This window comes from Colletes gigas, unplaced genomic scaffold (genome assembly GCF_013123115.1).
Source record: "Colletes gigas isolate AHSC1104 unplaced genomic scaffold, ASM1312311v1 Colletes_gigas_Sc00001, whole genome shotgun sequence".
Lineage (NCBI taxonomy): Eukaryota > Metazoa > Arthropoda > Insecta > Hymenoptera > Colletidae > Colletes > Colletes gigas.
The window spans coordinates 6881990-6905556 of NW_025106630.1; the positions used below are offsets into that span (position 1 = coordinate 6881990).

General features: G+C 40.2%; 2 protein-coding genes across 2 annotated transcripts; one reads left to right on the forward strand and one right to left on the reverse strand.

Moving 5' to 3' along the window:
• Positions 1–18803: 18803 nt before the first annotated feature.
• Positions 18804–20136, reverse strand: LOC122395423 (short-chain-enoyl-CoA hydratase-like). The gene is made up of 4 exons (XM_043392989.1): positions 19940–20136; positions 19569–19822; positions 19199–19493; positions 18804–19130 (listed from the first exon to the last, which is right to left on the reverse strand). The coding sequence occupies exons 1-4, from the start codon at positions 20049–20051 to the stop codon at positions 18853–18855; spliced, it is 939 nt and encodes a 312-aa protein (XP_043248924.1). The 5' UTR covers positions 20052–20136; the 3' UTR covers positions 18804–18852.
• Positions 20137–20301: 165 nt separating this feature from the next.
• Positions 20302–23446, forward strand: LOC122395306 (exocyst complex component 3). The gene has a single exon (XM_043392751.1). It carries the CDS (start codon positions 20415–20417, stop codon positions 22659–22661), a length of 2247 nt encoding a protein of 748 aa, XP_043248686.1. The 5' UTR covers positions 20302–20414; the 3' UTR covers positions 22662–23446.
• The last annotated feature ends 121 nt before the right edge of the window (positions 23447–23567 follow it).

Here is a 23567-nt window from a genome sequence, read left to right on the forward strand (position 1 = left end):
AAAAAAACATTCATTTCTATAATAAACGTAATATATAGGGTGTTTGGCTAGCCCTGGGAAAAGTTTAATGGAAGATTCTAGAGGCCAAAATAAGACGAAAATCAAGAATATCAATTTATTGACTGAGGCTTCATTAAAAAGTTAGTAAGTTATTAAAAAATTAAATTAAAAAATTTCAAATCATTCTGAAAAAATTATTTTTGGCTGCGGGAGTCAATTAAAATCATTTTTGGTGAATACACATACCCTCGAAATCCTACGCAGTTTCGAGAAAAAAATACAAGAAGTGGACAAATTTTTCGACAAAATTGATAAATTTCAAATTGTTCTAAAAAAATTATTTTTAGTATCTGGGATCAATTACAATCATTTTTGGTGAACACACATAACCCCGAAATCCTGCGCAGTTTCGAGAAAAAAATTCGATTAGGTGCTTACATTTTTCGATGAAAAAAAAATTTCAAATCGTTTTGGAAAAATTATTTTCGGCTACAGAGGTCAAGTACAATCATTTTTCGTGAATACACATACCCCTGAAATCTTAACCATTTTCGAGAAAAAAATTCGAGTAGATAGTGAAATTTTTAAACGAAATTAAAAAATTTCAAATCGTTCTGAAAAAATTATTTTCGGTTGCAGGGGTCAATTACAATAATTTTTTATGAATAAACATACCCCCGAAATCTTGCGCATTTTCGAGAAAAAAATTCAGTACGTGCGAAGCTTTAACAACTTTTTAACGAAGCCTCCATCAACAAATTGATATTCTTGATTTACCACTTATTTTGGCCTCTAGAATCTCCAATTAAAATTTTTCAAGGGGTGGTCGAACACCCTGTATACCTGAAGTAAAGGAAATTTCCGGTTCGAACAGTGGCAGAGCTAATCCAAGTATTTAAATGCATGACGGTTAATTGCAGGTCGCAGCATATGGTGCGTTTGTAAACTCGTACGCCATTTTGGAACGCACCATATGGTAACTTACTTTTTAATTATTTACAGAAGCGCAAAATGTAGATAATTTAGTGTTTATTATTGCCACCAGAACCCCGAATATTTAATTAGCTCTTGATACGGAAAAATACAGATCAATTCCACACACTAGCTTGTCTCCAAATAGCAAATAATTTTTATCCGTTCACACTCGCGCGTCGAACGATCGAAAGGTGGTTAAAATTTCAGGGTTCCCCATTCTAGAGTTTCCCCATTTCGCGACGAGGCGAGTTAACAAGGATCTAGTCGGGCTAAAAAGTCGCTGCACGGCGAGGAAACTGGTTCCACGGTTCGGTTTTGTTCGCATACGAAATTCAGCCGCGCGTCCCCGATATGCCCTGCGCTCCTACCACTACACGATATTCGTTATTTATGCAAATGTATGCACGCGCGTGAAAAGTGAATTTTACGAGTACCAATCGCGGCCACCAACGCGTTGAACACGCATTCCGCGGATCAACTGACCGAGACGACCGGGGTATTTAGCTCCCGGCACTGTCGCAACGTGGCTACCTTCGAAAATCGCGCCCCAAACCTACCCGGCTACCGGAAGTCGCGATCTAGACGCTCGCTGTCCAACCCACATCAGATTCGAATCGACGAAATACAATTTCTACGTCTCCGACGAATGCTCGGTAACGAAAGTAAGAGATACACGTGGTGAGTCACGCAATTAGGGCTGCTGCTACAATAAAAGTAGAAAGAACAATTACAACAATTATTTAAAGATCAGATTATTTTGGTATCTTCCAAATTTTAGCAATAATGGGGGACGATACGATCGTATACCCCAAATAAGATGAATTCTTGATCGAATGTGCTCGTCTTTAGGGGTTAATATTCTCAACGATGGACAGCGATGGACAGAAAATTCGTGTTTATTAATTCTGTTATGCCTGATCCAGGCTGGGAAATAAATCGTACCGGGAATGTTTGGTAAACGATTCGGGAAAGCTGTCGGGCGCACGCGATTCGAAAACGTCCGTTTCGTATCGCGGGAAATCGGAAAACGCGCGTCGTCGAAACCGCGATTTAAACCGCGCGGCCGGCAAATTGAAAGATTTAAAGCGAAAACTAATGGAACGGTCTAGCTTTGAAACGGCGCAATTCCAGGAACACGAGCGCGTGTGCGTACCCAGAACAACTGGAGCAGTTCGACTCGCGATGCAATTGCAACAGCGTTGCATTCGAAATTTAGCGGCGACCTTGCGTAACCGCGATCGGCGGGACTAGCATTTCGGTAATCGCGGGGTGCAACGGAGAAATTTATTCGTTGCGCCACACGGTCTGCCATCGATGCACCGATCGCATTTTCCATTTTACGCGAAAAACTCGTGGAAGCCGCGTTTAGCAGGAACTTCCAGCCACGAGTCGGAACAGTTATGGAACTTTCCCAATAGCTTTCATCGAAACGGTTCCAAGGGAACTTTCGTAATACAAGTTCTCGAATTATGAGCTCCGGATAAGCTTCTGGCTGGAATAAAATTTATTTCGAAACTTTCGTTAAATCTCTATTTTGAAGAATATAAAAGTAATTTAATTCATACGTACATGGAATAATCAAATAACGCGAATCACTTGTTGGTTTCAACAATATCTGTGTAGCTGTAGAAATAGAATAAATGCAGAATATTTTATATTTGTTTATTATTATACATACAGGATGTTTGGCCACCCTTGGGAAACATTTTAATGGGAGATTCTTGAGGCCAAAATAAGTGGAAAATCAAGAATACTAATTTGTTGATGGAGGCTTCGTTAAAAAGTTATTAACGTTTATAGTTCCGCCCGTACTGAATTTTTTTCTAGAAAGTAGGTAGGATTTCGAGGGTAGGTCTATTCACCAAAAATTATTGTAATTAACCCCCGCAACCGAAAATAATTTTTCCAGAATGATTTGAAATCTTTTAATTTTGTCGAAAAATTTCACTTTCTCGAATTTTTTTCTCAAAAATGGGTAGAATTTCGAGGTTATGTCTAATAACCAAAAATAATTGTAATTGACCCTTGCAACAGAAAATAATTTTTCCAGGACAATCTGAAATTTTTTAATTTTGTCGAAAAATTTCACTTTCTCGAATTTTTTTCTCGAAAGTGGATAGGACTTCGAGGGTATGTCTAATAACCAAAAATGATTCTAATTGACCCTCGCAATAGAAAATAATTTTTCCAAAACGATTTGAAATTTTTTAATTTTGTCGAAAAATTTCACTTTCTCGAATTTTTTTCTCGAAAGCGGATAAGATTTCGAGGGTTTGTCTAATTACCAAAAATGATTGTAATTGACCCCCGCAACAGAAAATAATTTTTCCCAGAACGATTTGAAATTTTTTTTTTCACCGAAAAATTTAGGAAAAAATGATCGAACACTTCGAATGAATCGATACGATGACGATTTTAACTTCGTCAAAGGATAACAAGATTCTCTCTGTGGCCCTCGAAACGGATTGCAGAAAAATCGCTGAATTTCTCTGATTTTCGAAATTAATTTTGCCGATCCGTAACTTTATCATCGTTTGCGGAATAGCTATCCGGCTTTCCGTGTAATTATCAATCTTCTCGGAGGAAAGACACGGGCGCAGCTCTTGTTTTTCGGATGCCTCGGGCCGCGATGTAAAGTCAGAATCCACGGAACGGGGGAAAAGGGAGATACCCCTCCGGTTTGTCCGCGATAAATCGTAATAAATGGCGCGGCGGCCAGGAGTAATGTTGAGTCCCGGTGGCTTCTTCGAGGCCCGGTCGCGATACGCATTAGATAACATCGCCGAGCGTATATGCACCGGTGGATGTTGCAGTCCAGCCGGTTTCCACTTTTCTCGGGACGCGATAGCTCTTTCCTTTCCTTGCCTCTGCTCGATTCCACTCGAGACGCATCCCAAAGCTTTTACTTTTGCTCCCTTCGCCTTCGATGCAACGCGAACAGATTCGACGTTCCTTCAAATCGAGTCAAAATCGAGCTCGTTTTACCTAATCCTCCGTTAAAATCTTTTCGATTCTTTTCCCCAAACTTGTTGACCCACCTTCGAACACAGAAAATTTATTCACCACCTGTTCCAGCGTCGTTGCAATCGAATTTGGAAGTTCCACGACCCCAAGTGTGTCGATGAAATCAACAGCGCCATCGCTGTTATAAACTCCACGATTCAAGGTTCACCACAACGACGCCTACTTGTCCTACGACTCTATAGATTTCTTAGTGCCGTCACGACCGAATTCTACTGCTCTACTGCCGTCACGACCTAGTTCTACGCCTTGCTATGATTCAACGCTCATCTTTACTGAATGGACTAAATAAACGACGTATCGTTATAATTGCGCTCCACGACGCCACACAGATTTCAATGTCTTCGTAGCCAACTTCTGAAACGCTACATTCGTCAACGAAAATCTGTGAAAGGCTATCGATGTACTTGATCATTTTCACGGAAATTTCTTTGGAATTTTCAACACCGGAGCGGGCGAAGTTCTGCGACAAGTAAGATCTTACAAACGGAGTTCCACGTTCGCAATCAAGTTCCACGATTCAAGGATCTTCGTGACCGAGTTTCGCGACTCCATAGCCATCGAGTCCAACTCAAGTGTCCTCTTAACGAGAACTCGAGGGCACATCGACGCGTCAAGTTGAGAGTCGTTCACTTAAAACCTCCTACAATCTCCACTGAACATTAACTGCAGTTTATTATACTCATTCCAATTTCGATAGTCAATGTACTATTTCGAGCTATTATAATCCTCGATGAACTAGTCAAGGGAATATCGTGTTTTATTGCAAAGTACGACTGCTTCCAAACTTCTGAATAGTATCGTTGTACATTCACGGAATATTTCGATTATCAAAACGTCACTCGATCGATGCATAAAATCCCAGCGTCCAGGTTTGGTTTCTCGGATAGTTGGGAACCGCGTTCCATCGAGTTGCAGGCGATTCGCAACTCCGAAACCCTCGAAGCAGTGCAACTGTGAATTGAGAAGTCAATGAACGGGGTAGTGCAGTGAATTAAATTGATCGGCTGCGTAATGGAGATAAATTGAAGAAGCACGGGCGAATTAGACGATGCGCGTCTCGTTTGCAGGAATTACGTATCACAGAGCCCGCGAGGAACGCGTCACTCTCCCATTCGACAGACTTTGATTCGTGGTAAACAATTTTCTGAAGATCGAGAGGAATTGTATCAAAAATTAAATGATCAAGAAGATTAAATAATCCAATGTTTTGTTGGATTCCAGTAGAATTGACAACACTTTATTTAAGAAGAGAAATTCGTACATTAGGTCGACTAAATACTAGACTCTGGTTCTTCAATATTGCAAGCTTTTATATACTATTGTTGGAGATAGGTACAAGTAGGGACGATGTTCAAGGGACAGTGTGACTCAGGAAGAATACGAGGTTCAGGATGAGCAAGGATTAGAAATCGTGACTAGGATGTTTAGATGAGTGGTGTTTGTATAGTCGTGTTGGTCATCCAACAGTTTTGCCATTCACAAAAAATAGCGTAGACATCAAAGACCATTCTTTAATGAGTAAAAAGATAAACAAAACATTTTAGTATCGTATATGGTGAATCTTCTTTGGAGTCAAGAGCAAGCCCGATAAGTCACTTTTAAATGGGGTAACTGTCCAAAAATAATTCTGTTCCTCAGAGAAATGAATTAAAACGCATCTGGGTGATAGTGATACTTTATTCGATGATTATAAGTACCTACGTAGTATCGATACAGGGGAGACGAACGAGTGGAAACCTTAAAAGTTCACTGCAGCGATTCCACCCTTGGACGATCCAAACTATCTACGCTACGAGCCTCTTCTCGTTACTCGAACATTCCTGTCCAAAGCAGCCGGACGATACCGCGAAATATTCGCCGACGTGTTGCGCGTACGTTGTCAGCGCGAGTCAGACCCACGCTTCGTAGAACCCGGCCTCCTTGGGGATCCATACTTTTCGTTTATCTCGGTGTTTACGCCGTCATGGGAGTCGGTCGGCGATTCGAAACGGTTCCGTTATCGGCCGCGCACGAAGCTTAATCGCGCTACACGGAATTTATTTTCGAAGCCGGATCACCGAGCCGAGGTTACCAGGATCATAAGTTCGATCAGGAATTCTCCGCAGCACCATCCTGCGAACCGCGTTGTATTTCATGGCGGACAGGAGCGAACGGTGCGAAAAAAATGAGAAAATCCTCACTTCCTAGCCATTGAAAATATTACCAAAAGTTGGCTAGTGGAACGACTCCACCCTCACTTCGGTCAATTACGTGATGGGATTCGTCAAACTCAAGCTAGAGGAGGGAGGATCTAGGCACCAATGAGACCAGCATTCGTTTCACTTGCCAACTTCTCGCGGACTCACAGTACTAGCAATGTTTACTATTGATAGACGAGATCTTGGTAAACTACCCAATCATCTGTATGGTCCACCTAATTCCCTCCACTGTTCAGGCTCATGACCAATGAAACCAGCATTCCTTCCACTTGCCAACTCCTCGCGGACTCACAGTACTAGCAATGTTTACTATTGATAGACGAGATCTTGGTAAACTACCCAATCATCTGTATGGTCCACCTAATTCCCTCCACTGTTCAGGCTCTTGACCAATGAAACCAGCATTAGTTTGACTTGCCAACCCCTCGTAGACTCACAGTACCAACAATGTTTATTATTGGTACACTACCCAATCATCTGTCCACCTAGTTCAGAGGCTTAGTTCCCGATTACTCAATAATAACTCAAGAACCCAAACCAAGAACCTCATCCTCCAACAGTGGCTACATTTCACGTTCCTCCATGGAACTGTTCTTCCATCGTTTCGAATCCTCGTTGAACCGGAGTTCGCTCAGCCAGATTAATAACGAGCACACACGTTCCTCCATGGAACTAGTTCTTACATAGGCGTTGCGTAAACGCAGCCTATCGACAATGAGCGTTAAAGTCGAACGGCAGGCAGTCCCCGCTGGTCGATCTCGGGTAATAACAGAGGACAGACGGCAACCAGTCGGCGGTGCGCAGCAGGTAGTTGCCCGACCGGGTACCGGATCCAGGCGATATTTTTCCCGAGCGTCCCGCGGCGCGCTCCTCGACCGGGCTTCGAAGGTGAAGGCGATGGAAGCGGTCCCGCGCGTGTTTACAAGTTGGAAACGACGCGGCCACGCCATCCGCGAAGAAAGGGCGGACGAGGCCGCGGAGAGATCCGGGATTCCTGGAAATTACCACCTCCGGGGACTGTTCCCGCGATTGGTCATTCGGTACGCCGTGCACAAAAGCGTATCTTTCAATATTCGTATCGAACGGCTAAATTCTAACGCGACTTGAACTTTTGAGCGGCTCTAAAACAGAACTTTGTTGACTTTTTGCAAATCCAAACGTGAAACTTGAATATCAATGGGGTATATGTTCCTCGATGAGAAAAGGAACCATGCACACCTGGACATCGAATCGAGAGTGAGATGACTAGGACCCGACTGTTTTCTTTTTTAATTTTGTCAACTACGTCGGTGCCGTGGACCGGTTTAGCAGGCTTCGATTCGTGTAGACGAGGACGGGCAGCGAAGCAGCTGCCTTTGATCTCTTTTGGGCCTCGATTTCGGAGACCTCGGCTCCGCGCGCCCACTCGCGGAACTCGATCGACCTCGCGCCCGACGTCTGGAACTCGTCGAATGCGGATACGTTTCAGCAACACCGACTCCTTACGAGTCTTTTTATTTATTTATTTGCCAGCAGTGTTCTCGCGACGTTTGCAATTTGCGTCGAGGAACCTTTTCGGATGAATTAAGAATCGTTCCCCTTAATTATACGCGTTCGCTTCGTCGTAGCCGAAACGTATTAAAACAACATCAAATTAATAAGTCGTTGCGTTTGCATTCCTGCTTTTCCCGAATACCTCGGCAGAAAACACGCGGATTACGTGCACGCGATAGCACAGGGGATGCTTGCTTGTCGATTCCAGAATTTAGACAGGAATTAATTACGGAACTTGATTGGACAGCGAGACGTCAATGACGGCATTCCTTTGCCACTCAGGCTGCCTCGCGAATTGCGAAGCGAGGATGCAAGTGTACGGCAAATCAAACGACAACGCGAGGAATGCTACAAAGTAAATATGAAGAAACTGGGAATTCGCGTGAAACGACATCATAAAGGTTGAAACCATCGCCTGCCGTGGAATAAGAATCTTTGAAGAACAGTATGCAAAGGAACGTCCTTTAGAAAAAGTAGAACACGCTACGGAACCGGAACTGCCTATTTTCATATCATCCTGTACGCGTTCGTTGCATCCATCCATCAGCCATTTTTAATATCGCGGAGAATTTCTAACGTCGATATTGACTTTGTTTAAACTGTCGTTTACAGCGTTTCTGTCCGTGTCAGTGAAAGGATTAACGCGTCCACTGGCGTGACTGCCTCGATCGAGGCAAGTAAATAGCACTGGTTTTCTTTTAAATCCTCCCGGGATTGTCAGGCCCAAGGTTATCCTACGCTCGGACAATCATCTGGCAAATTAATATTGAGCGACTGTTTAAACGGTCGAGCGAATGGTGTTCGAGGACGCTTCCGTTATCGAGTGTTCTACGCCGCGATTATTTAATCGACGACCGCAGGGGGAACTGATCTCCACTCGTAAAAGATCGTGACAGCGGTATCTACTCGGTGACCGTCGTAGAATTAACGGATACCAGTTCTACTGCTCGATGACTGTCGTACAATTAACGGATACCAGTTTTATACTTGGCAATCGTATCGCGAGCGGGCAAAAACGGGACCGACGATTCGTTCGAGAGCGCGCTAGGCGGCCATCTTGGTCCCCAACAAGGGGAGGATATTTATTTATTCGGTAAACGAAAAACTCCATTAATATGCAATAATAGTAGAACGTGATAGTCAAAACAAGGTTGTAAAGGTAATTTTAACAAAATTTAAATAGTTTTTATATTATGAATAGTCCCGTTAATCAAATCGAAATCTCGAATGTTTTCTTGTAAAAATGCCTGAGAAATGCAAGATTTTTTCGTCGAACGGAACGCGACTGTAAATTTGCATTAAATTTGATTAATTTAGCCTGTCCGTGAAGCATCCTTGGAGAAGGATTTCGTCCGGAGCTCGACGATAACAGTTTCGCCTTGAGAGGAGGCAGGCGAGGCAAATAAAGTAATCCAAGGGAAATAAGAATTATTCCCTTAGCGCAGCGACGGACAAAGAAATCCTGCGAACAGTGTTTACGCGCACTTCCAATTAAGCGCCCAGCTTCGCGGACGCTTAATCGAAAAGATCTGTTTTGCCGCTTAATTTGTCCGGTAAGGGAGAAAGGACTGCTCGAGACAGTCGACTTTATCGTTTTAGCAACTGTTTAACAGAAACGTGGACCGGCTGGACGATCGACGTCTCGTTATTGGCTCGGTTTTCAATAAACTATTCCTGTATTTTCGTTCGAGCGGGAAGAGGGGGAAAAAGCAACAAAGGCAGACGGAAGAAATCAGGTTTCCATTTCCATTGTATGCGTAATGAGACATTTTATTTCGCGACGCGGTAGCAACGGTTTTGCAATGATTTCAGTCATATTTAAACTAACGTTCACCTTCGTGGAATTATTATTTTACCCTTTTGACGTTGCCGTTTGTATATCAACGTTGTTTTATTTTGTTTATCTAAATTATCGCGAGTATAGTCTTATGAATTATCGCATGGATTTCCGTTACATGAAGATAAAAGGAGTTCTCTGTAACTGAGAACGATACAAGACGTGTTCTTAGTCTCTCAAGGTATGCTCCTGCAGCCTTCAATTAATATTTCAGTGATCATTCTAGTTGCTCCTCTGGAGAATAACGTTCTAAATAAGTGAAACTTTTATATAACTGTTTGAAACAATTACTTTCAAATGTACCATGTTAAAGAGATACAGGGTGTTCGGCCAACCCTGGGGAAAATTTTATAGAGGCCAAAATAAGACGAAAATCAAGAATACCAATTTGCTGATGGAGACTTCGTTGGGAGGTTATTAACGTTTAAAGTTCCGCTAGTAATGAATTTTTTTCTCGAAAATGCGCAGGATTTCGGGGGTATGTCTATTAACCAAAAATGATTACATTTGCCCCGAGAATATAGAAATAATTTTTTTAGAACGATTCAACATTTTTTTTTTTCGTCGAATTTGTCCACCTTCCTGAATTTTTTTCTCGAAAGTGCGTAGGAATTCGGGGGTATGTCTATTCACCAAAAATGGTTGCATTTGACCCCAAAACCTAGGAATAATTTTTTTAGAACGATTCAACATTTTTTTTTTTCGTCGAATTTGTCCACGTTCCTGAATTTTTTTCTCGAAAGTGCGTAGGATTTCGGTGGTATGTCTATTCACCAAAAATGGTTGCATTTGACCCCAGAACCTAGAAATAATTTTTTCAGAATGATTTGAAATTTTTTAATAACTTCTTAACGAAGCCTCAGTCAACAAATTAATATTCTTTTGTTTTTCGTCCTATTTTGGCCCCTAGAATCTTCCATTACAATTTTTCCCATGGGTGGCCAAACATCCCTAGGTACTCTCAGCTACGAGCAAAGTCGAACAATGCTCGAAAGAAGTATGTCCATAAAAATCCTCTTTCCTCGGACGCTGAAGTGGCGATTCGTTCGACTTTACGAGGACCCCTGAGCTTTTTAAACATTCCAACGTGAATCTGGACGTCGATATTAGATCGATAGGTCTAAAAACTGGCCATGAAAGGGTTAAACGATCACCGTCCGGTGTCGTGGACGGATCCGATGGGAGATCGATGGCTCGTAAACAGACCTGTTGCACGTCCGAGTCGGAGGAATTCGTTACGACTCGTTTCTTCTGCCCCCAAGGTCCGCGCGAAAGAAACTCTCCCAGGCGTCGCTTAAATATTTCCGCGGTCCGAGTTCCCAATAAATCACGGCGCGGCGGTTATCGCGGCTAACCCGCGGCTCGCGCCCGGATGATTAATCGATCTTAAGCGAGGCGGCTCGTCGATCGCAGATAAAACCGATAGAACGACTACCGACACCTGAATAATTTCTACGGGCCCGAGCCAGGATCGCGATAATCCGTGCGTTGAACCGAGGCGTCTTCCTTTTAGGAAACCTGTAAATCCTGTATCGATCGCGCTCGATCGTTGCCGTGGAACGATCAAAGGGCGGATTCACGACTCAATCGATCCCTTTATTTGCCAGCTTTCGCTGCACCGCCGCCACAGTGGGCCAGATCGAAAATTTTAGTGACATTTTCGTACAACTTTCGAACCATTAAGCTCTTCAGGAACGATTTTGTTTTTTTTTTATAATCTGTAGTGAAAATTTTATTTTGAACGTTGAAGAAATTTCGAGAAAATGTAAGGGAGAAATTTCATGGAGAGAACCGAAGAGACGATGGTTTCTTCAGAGATCCAGCGTTTTAAGGCAGACTCAAAACGCTCGCGTTGCAACTCGACAACATTCCAGCGCGAACGCAGCAATTACCCATTATATTCTTGCGATATCGTTCGGTGCTTTTTGCCAGCTCGTTAACGGCCGAACGGATTGAGCAACGGGGAAAAGGCTCGAACTATCTCGAAGATGACGAAGAGCCAGACGCTGACCGAAAAAGTGAAAACGCGACGTGGCGAGAGTGTCGGGAGAACGAGTAGTGAACTTTGCTCTTTCAACTACGATACCAAGACGAGTCACGAAATTCAAGTAAAATCAGAAAAGAACACCGGGGATTCGTTAATTGTACTCGTTTATTTTACAACCTTCGTCGCGAAAATAACAGTTTGGAAGCAACAAAACACCTAGCAGAAATAGAAATTAAATTACTTGTTCTCCAAAATTGCATATAGAAATAAACAGTGCCACGTAATCTTAACACATTAATTTTAATGTTATATGTGGGAATTTTGGGGATGCAAATGAGCAAAACTCGGCTTCCTCTGCGTAAAGCACATTTAATTAGCACGAGGCTTTGTTACAGACAAAAAACACACGATTACGAAAAAAAAAGTAAGTCAGAATAACTCTAAGTGGCGCAGAAACAAATGGCGCCTTATTTCTAACAGTACAGAATTCCTTCAACACGTGTATACTAAAAATGTGATAAGTATTTTTGCAATTAATATGATTTATTAAAATTTTGCAGGAGCTATATGGTGGATAATAAAATTTTTTTTCTTGTATTGGAGAAATTACTAAAAAAACACACAGTAATGTGTTAACAAAGTCTCAAAGGTACTTATGCATGTAAAATTAAAGGTGTCCATTTTTAAATATTCATTTTCATTGCCAATAAAGTCGAAGAATGTCTTTTACGTTTCCAGAAGGAGATATAATTGAAACCTTTCCCAGTACCAGGAATGGTGATTTTTGAATATGATTCTATTGTTTCGGAAGCAGCCTGTACACGCGACACGAGCGTTCGTGCGTAATTGATTGTTGAACACGAATAAACGACCGATCGGAGATACTGTCGTCGATCGCCTTTTATCAATGCAAATGCACACATGTATTTCACGATGCGGAGCCGCGATACTAGGATTTTTCGCTGTCGTTATCGTTGGCCTTTGGGACCCAACACACCCACGCGTACCACCTTTCTGCGTGCTCGGGACAAACGCGTAGGTGAGGACCATTGATCGCGCGACACCAATAAGCGTGACGCGCGCGGCAGCCAGGTGACAAAATTGTTTCGCGTTGATCATTCGAAACGGAACGGCGCGGGCTAAATCTTCGTCCAGCGAAACGAAACACGTAACGATCGAAAACAACACCGTTCGTTTGTTTCTCCAAGATTGATACAGTTTTCAAAATCATAATAAAAATTAAGCATTTCAGATTACGAAAGTAACTACGATTAGACAAGTTTGACGCGATATGTCTTGATAATGTTCACAATTTTATCACTGTATTAGAATTTGGCAAACATGGATAGTTTGAAGATCGTGTGAAACGTTGAACGAGTATAGTTTTACCGAATAATTTCGTCGTATAATACGAAGCTTCCATCGGAATGCAATTATATCAAGTATTCGTTAACAATGCTGAACGAAACATTCGATCGAGCTGCGCGCACCGCGATTAATTCAGGGTAATCAGGTTTTCGGTGCGTGGGGGACAGTTCGAAGTCAATTTAATGCGTTACATTCTGTGGATGTGTCGTGATAATGTCGCTTTCAAAGTTAATTCGATGGGACGATATCGGGATCGATGCGTCCAGTTTCGCTGCGACGAAAACACCGAACCCAAAGCGCCATTTCCTGATACCGACTCAAAGAATAATATCGAAAAGGAAACGTACAAAATTGTTTTTTGGAGAAATTTTTCGACGAAAATAAAAAATTTCAAATCATTCTAAAAAAATTATTTTTAGTTCTAGGGGTCAATTTCAAACATATTTGGTGAATAGACATATTCCCGAAATCCTATGCAGTTTCGAGAAAAAAATTCGAGAAGGTGTGAAATTTTTCGAGGGAAAAAAAAATTTTCAAATCATTCTAAAAAAATTATTTTTAGGTTCTCGGGTCAAATACAACCATTTTTGGTGAATAGACATATCCCCGAATTCCCACGCAGTTTCGAGAAATAAATTCTGTAAGTGCCTAAATTTTTCGACGAAAATAAAAATTTTCAAATCATTCTAAAAAAATTATTTGTAGTTCCAGAGGTCAATTACAAACATTTTTGGTGAATACACATATCCCCGAAATCCTAACCACTTTCGAGAAAAAAATTAAATAGTTGCGTAAATTTTTAGCCAAATTAAAAATTTTCAAATCATTCTAAAAAAATTATTTGTAGTTCCAGAGGTCAATTACAAACATTTTTGGTGAATAGACATATCCCCGAAATCCTAACCACTTACGAGAAAAAAATTCAGTAGATGCCTAAATTTTTCTCCAAATTAACAATTTTCAAATCGTTCTAAAAAAATTATTTATAATTCCAGGGGTCAATTACAAACATTTTTGATGAATACACATACCCCCGAAATCGTGATCACTTTGGAGAAAAAAATTCTTTTATTTTCAATTTTATATAAATTTACTCTAAAAAATCGGAATAAAAATAAACTAAACATCTTCCATCGCCGCTATGATTTCAGGAATTAACGAAAGCTGTGTAGTTTATATTCCATAGCCATCGCTAAAGTGCCTCCGACCGTTTCGTCGAAAGTTGGACGTGGTAACCGGTGGCCAGTTTTCGAGATTCAATTTCATGCAAATCGATCTTCTCGTCGGCGAAGTTTCGCGGGAAATCTGCTCATCCACGGAGCCACGCCCTGTTTATATTATCGAGCCGGTACGCGTGTACGCGAGCCACGCGTGAAAGATGCGTTTTGCATACGACTGTACGTACGGATAAAGGACTACTCCGCGGGCAGGTAGCTCGAGATGTGTCGAGGAATCGAGTTCAAGGACCTCGCTTTTCCGGAATAGAATGCTAGCCGCGCGCACTGTTTATGCGAATGCACCGGAGTGGCTGGATGCGCCTCTTAACGGACGACTCGACGATCTGTATTCAGGAAATACGTTCGCGAAGAATGTACTGCCAGTCGTGATCAAAGAAAAATAGTATACGTCGAGGAAGGTTGTCGTAATTGGCTACCTATCGATATTTCCTTATATTAAAACGTTCTTCGTCGTCTTTGGAAAAACAAACGTAACACGGAGCTTCCATTTTATTTTTCGAATTTAACTCCGCAAAATACGATCTGAAAAGTCTTTTGCCCAGAAAAGTCATAGTGCTGGCCGACCAAGTGTTTCGATTCGCACATTGCGAGCTTTACGATCGTTTAAATCGTTCGTCGAGCGGACAAACGATCGTTCGAGATCCCAACTGGTCTGCAAAGTTAAAGCAGAAGCCATCGTAAAGTTCAGATATCAACCTTAACAGAGTCGCGCTGGCTTCTACTGTACCTCGATCGTCCACCCACGCCTCCCTACAAGAGTAAACACGTCTTTCGAACGTTGAAATCCCAAATTATCGAAAAAACTATCCTCCTTATTAGTAGATCACGATTCTCGACGAGAATTATAATCTTCCTAGATTAGATTTCCAGAAGTTAAACTCGTACGGTTCAGTACAGCGCGAGAGATCAACTTTTACGATCCCAAACCGATCCTCGAAGATTGTAAAACCTTTTACTCCGTAAGAATCGTTCTGTTCTTATCGTTAGTGGCTAGTTTCGTATCCACCCTGTAGAACACGTTGTTATCGTTTTCTATCCTCGTTGGAACAGGCACGAGAGCCTCAGCCGGACGCTGGTGATAACGATAGGGCGGAGAACAAGAAGATGGCATAAATTCGCGTCATAGAGGCGACTCTCGTCGATCCGCGGTGGACGTTCGAGCGCTGAAACAGTCGTGGTAAATTTCACGGGATACGCCAGGACACGTCGATCCTGCCTGGAAAATATTCCCCTTTCGTCGTCGTGGTCGTTCGCGAAACGCAAGACGACGACGTAACCTGTTGCTGGACACCGGAGGGGGAGGGTATTTTACGTCCATCCGCCTCGTAAAACGTAATGGTTAAGTGGCATGCGGGATACGATCAACGCGAGCTGCAGAATGGACAGAGACGCGGTGCACCGTATAAAGGACCCCGAAACGACTGACTCTCGTCCTGCCATGGCACAGCGTATGAAAATTGCTTAGGTTGAATCCGTTTTCCCGGGGCTCCGTCGGCGCGCGTAATGGCACGGACGAAGGAGGAAAGTGGGCCCGAAACGAGCCGCTCGTGGTACGTAATTTCAGTAAACCGCCAAGTGTCCGTACCACGAAACGAAATTCCAACCGTATTCGTATTGTTTATTACTGATATTTCTGAGATTCTATTAGTCGTGTATGGAAATGCTCGCAAGAATAGCAAAAGGGGGTTTTCGAACCGACAAACGACGCTGGGGGGTTAATGGAAGTCGCAGAAGGAGGGGAACAGGGTCTTACAAAGGGTGGATACGAAGAATTCTTAATAGGGCCCTTAGACGAAGGAATATTGGGTAATTAATCGAGGAGTGTATAATATAGAAACGGAGGATCGGTCGCTTGCGAGAAAGGCGAGAGCACAGCCCTCTGGTGGCGAATACGGGAGGTGACGCCACAGAGTGAAGGAGCACAATGGATTGACAGAGATTCTAGAATATTAGACGTTTCGATGAAGAATCCAAATTATGAATTAAAGTGACAACGCTGGGGGTTAATGGAAGTCACAGAAGTAGAGGAATAGGGTCTTACAAAGGATGGATATGAAGTACTCCTAATAAAACCCTTGGATAGCGGAATATTGGGTTATTAGTCGAGAAGTGTGTATATAGAAACGGAGGATCGGTCGAGTGCTTGCGAGAAAGACGAGAGCGTGGCCCTCTGGTGGCGAATATTAGACGTTTCGATGAAGAATCCAAATTATGAATCAAAATGAATTTCATTCGTTATGAATATAATGAAAAATGAAGCATTGTTTCTGCAACGCGAGCGACACTAGCTTACGAGTAGTAGAAACGTGTCGATTTGCCTCTCCCATCGGAAAGAATTTTTCTATCGCCTGTTCGCTGGTAACAATAACACATTGTAGGATCGCGTGGTGATTCGTGAAAGGCACTGGCATCTTCCTCTCAAATGCCACGTAGACGCTGATCGGAAAGAAGACCCTGAGAACCGCCCTTTTGTCTTTCGTACCAGGTCTTCTTCTTTCGCCTGATCATTAACGTTCTTCTTCTTTCGAACAATTTGCTTTTAAGTTTCATCGATCTTCTCGCATCGAAGATCATTGAGGAATAAAAAAAATTGAATGCTTTTGATATATATCCTCAGAATGATAATTCATCGACAAGAGCGTCTCCGGTGTGTCCTTCTCGTTTGAGAAGAGGAGATCGATCGCGACGAAGATCCAGAAACGTCGTTTCGAAAGCCCCAACAGGTCGTCCATAGGAGGAGCAACAAAAAGGTGGCTAGAGTCCTTGGGGAAAGGTAAGATAGAAGGAAGAAACGAAAGAAAGAACAGCCGTGGACGCTGATCGCGCGGATTTGCGGGCGCAACATTCACCGGGTCGAGCAGGGAGGAAGGCACAGTTGGTGGGGAGGACCTTCTGGTTACGAAGGGGACTCTCGTCCTGACTCCTGGTTACAAGGAGGAGGAGGAGGGATACGAACGATTGCGCAACAATGCACCGCCACCTGCACTCGTTTCGTCACACAGCTTCAACTGGCTCGACTGTGGTTGGCCGGTTCGCATTACTTTCGCCAATTAAGCCTGCGGACGGTCGTTGTTGTTCAACTTGAATATGAAATTCCACCATTATTCCGAATTCCAGTCCAATGAATGCATCGGCGACGGTGACCACCCTAAAGAAACCTTATCGCGCCCATGGTGCACAACCCAGTGCATCGAGTGCATCGGATGCATCTGCTATGCGGGAGACGAACCTATACTGAGTCGAGGGAATTTTATTCCCAACAAAGAATAACGTACGGTGCTGATAAAAATAATATTCTTCGCATATTTAGAAGAACCGTAACTTTTTTAAATGGAAAAATGGAGGAGCTACAAAAGGTAATGGAAAGTTCTCAACGCACGCGTGCATCGGGTTGCCTATCGTTAGGAGCGCATCGATCTATCGATGTATCGAAGTACTTTTATATTATGGGTATACAAGAACATAGATGATCGCAATGACATTCGAAATTTATCCATTGCATTCAAATACCTATGAAATTATTTGGATAGTGGAATAATCGAAATTTAAAAGCAACGATATATCGAACGATTTTCGGTTATTTTAACCTTTCGATATACAATAGATTCCTTGACAAAAATCTATAGATCAAAGTAAGGTTAATTCGTCCTATTCTCGTATTTCTCCATTATTGATGGAATAATGACATCAATTATTCGAATTAAATATGCTGGTAAGAATGTTTTCGATATACGATGTTCTCAGCGAAGATCGTACCCCGAATATGTACATATTTGATCTACAATTTCAGTTAATAACGACGAGGGAAATGTACCGTCCGAAGAGGCAGAAAAGGAGTTGTTAATAAATATCGATTGCCCGCTCAAACTGATACTGAATTACATTCGGAATGTTGTGAACTTGGAAGACACGAGTGAGCGAAACTTAATTTAAAAATTTCTAATTCGAAAAATTCGTAAACTGTAAACACGCAGATATTTTCAGCTGAATTCGATTTGTGCGATGAAGTTAATTGTCTATTAAGAAAAGTTTCCTTTTTTGAGCCTCGTACTTCTGGTCTCGACGTCTTTGTTGCAAATTTAACGTATTTAATAGTCGTGTATCAACGTAAGTATACACATTATACAGGATGATTGGCCACCTCTAAAATAAGACGAAAATCAAGAATATCAATTTCTTGAGGCTTCATTAAAAAGTTATTAAAAAATTAAATTAAAAAATTTCAAATCGTTCTGGAAAAATTATTTTCGGTTGCAGGGGTTAAGTAAAATCATTTTTGGTGAATAGACGTACCCTCGAAATCCTACCCACTTTCGAGAAAAAAATTCGAGGTGTGAAATTTTTCGTCGAAATTAAAAAATTTCAAATCGTTCTGAAACAATAATTTTTGTCAATTACAATAAACTTTTCCCAGAGATGGCCGAACACCCTGTACAGAATACCATTTATTTTAAATATTATTTACGCAGGTGACGCGAATGGTCAAATGATCAATTTCACGCCGCTCATCGGTGGAAAAACAGGGAAAAGGTGCAATGACATACTATTGAAAACACACGTGTCGCATAGAAAAGATTCATTTATTAAATCTACATTAAAAATAAAATAATATAAATAAATTTGTACAGTTGCGATTATTTTCTCTTTTAACAAAATCAGTCATGTTGAGTACAGTAACGTATTACTAAATTTTTACAAAAGATCTTTATCCAATTCTTTAAAACTTACATCTATTGACGTTATATTATAAAATTTACCATGTCTACCTAGCTTTTCATTGACAAATCGGTTTGCTCCTCTAACACCCTCTTCGAATAATAAATGAGATGCATTATCTTTCTCAAACTGTAAAGCTTCCTCTAGTTGTTTAGCAGAAAACGTAGCAAAATGAGTAGAAACACGATCGGCAAGCATAGGTTTTTGTGGGAACTTAAGAAATGAGTTCGCAAAGTTTACTGCACTACCTAGCACTGCAAATAAAAAACAGTTCATCATCAATTCATCAGTGGTATATTTACAATTATAATTGAAACCCTACCTGAACCAGTATGTGTACACCGACTAACTAGACCCCAGTTAAATGCCTCATGTCCAGAAATAGCACGGCCTGTTAAGATAAGTTCCATTGCTCTTCCATATCCAATTAGAGCAGGCAAGCGTACAGTACCACCACACAGTATGGGAATACCAAAACGTCTATTAAAAAATCCTAATACTGCACTGTCTTCCATTATTCTTATATCGCACATTAAGGCAAGTTCAAATCCTATGCCTATAGCATATCCGCTTATAGCAGCAACCAATGGTTTTTTAACTAATTCAATTTTATCAGCCTAGAAATAATCGAATAATTAACTAATACAATATGAACAACTTTTTATAGACATTCAAGAATTCAAAGATTTTACCAACGGCCCAAATTGTGGTAATGTTTCCTCGTTCGTTCCATCGTATTTGGCTATTTCTTTAAGATCATAGCCGCCGCAAAAGTTACCACCAATACCATGAAGTACACCAACTACAGACTCCTTGTCATTTTCAAATTTCTCCAATTCATCCGACAGTTCTTGTGCTGTTGCAGTGTCTAAACAATTCTTTGTCTGCGGGCGATTTATACCAATTATTGTGACTCCTTTGATACGATCTATCACAATATTCTTCTCTGCAATCATTTAGAGTTATTACTAGATACAATGGTCTACAAAAATCTTGGTAGAAGAATAAAATTTGCTTAACTTAATTTTATTGATATTTTAATAGAGTTTTTTAAATTATTTACCTTTCTCTGCTTCAATTTTTCTATTTTCTGCTGGTTTTGAGGCTAAACATCTTTTTAAGTTATATTTACAGTACTGATTAATTGTTCCTGACAATCTCTTTAAAGAATGCATTTGTAATACTAAATTTTATTCAAAAAACACCGAAAACTTTTTATAGTTATATTATTTATGTTAAATGATCAAGAGAGAAGTCAATTTACAAAATCTTTACAGTGCATTTTCATAGGACAATTGCATAGGAACATTATGTTCCGAACGTATTGCATTTTAAGCAGTTATGGTGTGTTCATTGATACTACAATCTCTTTAGTGCAAACGCATCTTAAAGTACCTAACCAAGGTTTTATAAATGTCAAAATATCTTTCCACGCTTTTCATTTGCATGTATCTAATTAATTGGGATTCGTTATTCCCCACGTTTTATAAGTAATACTTTTATAAGGTAAGGTAAATTAACGAAAAACAGCTTCAGACATGGAAGATCTACAAAAATTGGAAGAAGAAGCCAAGGCAAGGGCAACAAAATATGTGTCAAATTTGTTGCAACGTCCGGGTCAATTGGAAAAAATTGATATGTACAAACGTAGAATAAGTCGAAAGAAAGCTTCCGTTGAAACTATGCTCAAAACTGCAATGCAAAGTCAATTAGATGGAGTTCGTGTAGGTTTTGAACAACTCCAAAGTTCCTTAGAGAGTATTGCTTCTATAAAGCAGGACTTAAATGACATTGGTGAGTTGTTTGAACAAGTTCCGGAATTAAATGCGAAATTGCAAGCTGTTCAGGATGAAAACATGCGTCATTCGCAATACGTTACTGCCAAAGAAAATTTGAAGCATACATTTACGGTACCCGACAGTGTCGAAAAGACTAAACAGTGGATAAACGAGGGCAAACTTTTGCATGCTCATCAGAGCATCATGGATCTTGAAAATTCAAGAGACGATTTATTGTACGAACTTCATAAACTACCAAATCAATCACCAGCTGACACGGTTATGTTAAAGGCTTATTTGGAAGACATTGAAATGCTTTCGCAGCTAATGGAAAAACAGATCAGGTTGGTTCTAAGCCGTACATTGAACACTGTCAGAAAAGAACCTACAGTAATTGTAACAGCTTTAAGAATTATAGAAAGAGAAGAGAAGGCAGATCATTTTGCTATTCAGAGACATAAACAAAGTGGATTTATGCCACCAGGAAGACCTAAGAAGTGGAAAGATATGTCAATGAAGGTCCTTGAAAAATCTGTGGCTAATAGAATTGAAGGGACTCATGTTGAAGAAAGAGTAGATAATAAAATGTGGTTAGTTAGATACTTGGAACTTACAAGGCTTCTAATTCTGGAAGACTTGAGAGTTGTTAAAACTTTATGCGAACCCTGTTTTCCACCTTGGTATAACATTGTAAGAACTTTTGTTAAAATGTATCACACAAGCTTGTCTCAGCATTTAAAAGACATAATTGCCAATGGTTTAGAAGGAAATGAATATGTTTCGCTATTGTCATGGATCATGAATACCTATACCGGGCCAGAGCTGATGCAACATACTGAATTAAATATCGATACGAGCGATATTGGTCCTTTGTTAAGTCCTGAAATTATAAATGACCTACAAGAAAAATATTTGAAAAATATGTGCCAAAACTACGAGGATTGGATGAGAAAGACTTTAGAAACTGAAAAGGTCGACTGGAGGTGCGGAGTATTGCCGGAAGGAAGTACTCAAGAGGCATACTATCACACAGCAGCCCCTGTAATTATATTTCAAATGATCGATCAGAATCTGCAAGTTACAAAAACTATCAGCTCCAATTTAACAGCACAAGCATTAGTTCTATGCATCGAACAAGTTATCAAATATGGATTTATGTATAGGCAAGCAATGTTAGAATTTAAAAGTAAACATTTCGAAGACAGAAGTCAAGTACCATATTTTACACATCACATGATCACGGTTGTTAATAATTGTTTACAATTTACGGAATTAGCGCAACAAATGAAACAAATATATTGGGTCTCCAATACCAGTGGAGATGCTACTGTTAAATTCGAAAATTTGCTATCAAATTATCAACAGTTGCGAAATGAAGCAGCAACCATATTACTAGAAGAATCTTTCTTGGATTTAGAGTTACACTTTCAAGATTTAATTACTCCCAAATGGTTGTCGTCTCCAATTCCAGTAGAGACTATATGCGTGACACTGGAAGATTATTTTCAAGATTACAACCATCTCTGTCCAAAGAACTTCGAATACGTCATTATGGAAGCGCAAAATCTAATTGCAAAACGTTACATTTCTGCTATGATGCAACGAAAAATATCTTTGAAAACGTATGACGAATGTTTAACGTGCACTTCGAAAATAATGACAGAAGCAGATAAACTAAAGAACTTTTTTGATCGAATTGCTCCGAAAGTCGGAAATTTCAATTCTCCGTTCGAAATAATCAAACGTCTTGCCGAAGTGTTGCGTTGCGAAGACTCTGAAATTCTTTCTCTCGATTTACATTCGTTGGTTGAGAAATATCCAGATATGACTGAGGATCATTTAGTCAGATTACTGGGTCTCAGAGGCGATATTTCCCGTAGCGAAGCTAGGGAAAAGGTCTCGTATATTTTAGAAGCTCAGCGTAATCGTAAAGCTCCGCAATCAATCACGCATAGTATATTCAAGCAAATAGTTATACAGGATAGTTTTCTTAGTTGGAAGCCTTGAAATTCAAAGACAAGTTTCAAAATGATCAAGTTGCAAATTAGTTTTTTACATATCATCGACGAAGGTGATGTAGGAGTAGTACAATGTACTTAAGTGACAAAATAATTAGTATAAGTAATATCTGAATTAGTAATTAGAAGTAGGTTTGGTAGATAACAAATGTTGTAATTATACTGTAAATAAGCGTTTCAAATCATTTCTTATTTAAACTGAATCAAGGTAAATTTTATTTTTTAACCGGGAAAAAAACGTCGACAAAATAGAACAAAAAGTACTGTCTGCTGGAATAAATTTCAAGTTAAAATACCAATAACACAATTTGCTCTATATCATCAATGGTCATCAAGAAAACAGGAGGAAACAAAGATGTTCTTCAGGAAAGGGAAGTTCTCAAAAGTTTTAAAAACAATGTCGTTTACACGCGTGCACACATACACACACACTTGTGGTATAAATTTGATATCATAAACAATACAATAATCAATTTACTGCCTTAGCAATTGAACTGATCTAAATATTTCTTGTAGATAGATGGATTTATGTATAGTCATAGATGTATATAATTATCAGTAGAGATCAACTAAAACAAAAATATAAAAAAAGTAAAATACAATAAAAACAATATGCTTAACCGTTTATTTACTTCAGAAGCAAATAATTATTATAGGAAGCATACAAAAACTGCAGAGGCTTATGGAAAATTTTGTATGTGATAATTTGAAAACAATTTACTTGTAAAACAGGTAAAAATAGTCAAATGTGAATAATCAGAATAATATTGTTCCTTTAGGGCGAAATAATGATATTGATTCTGTAAACTGTTAATTATTTTTAAATTTGTTATTTAGCTATTTTACGATATGTAAATTATTTAAGCTTTTACATTGTATATGCTGTAAATAAATA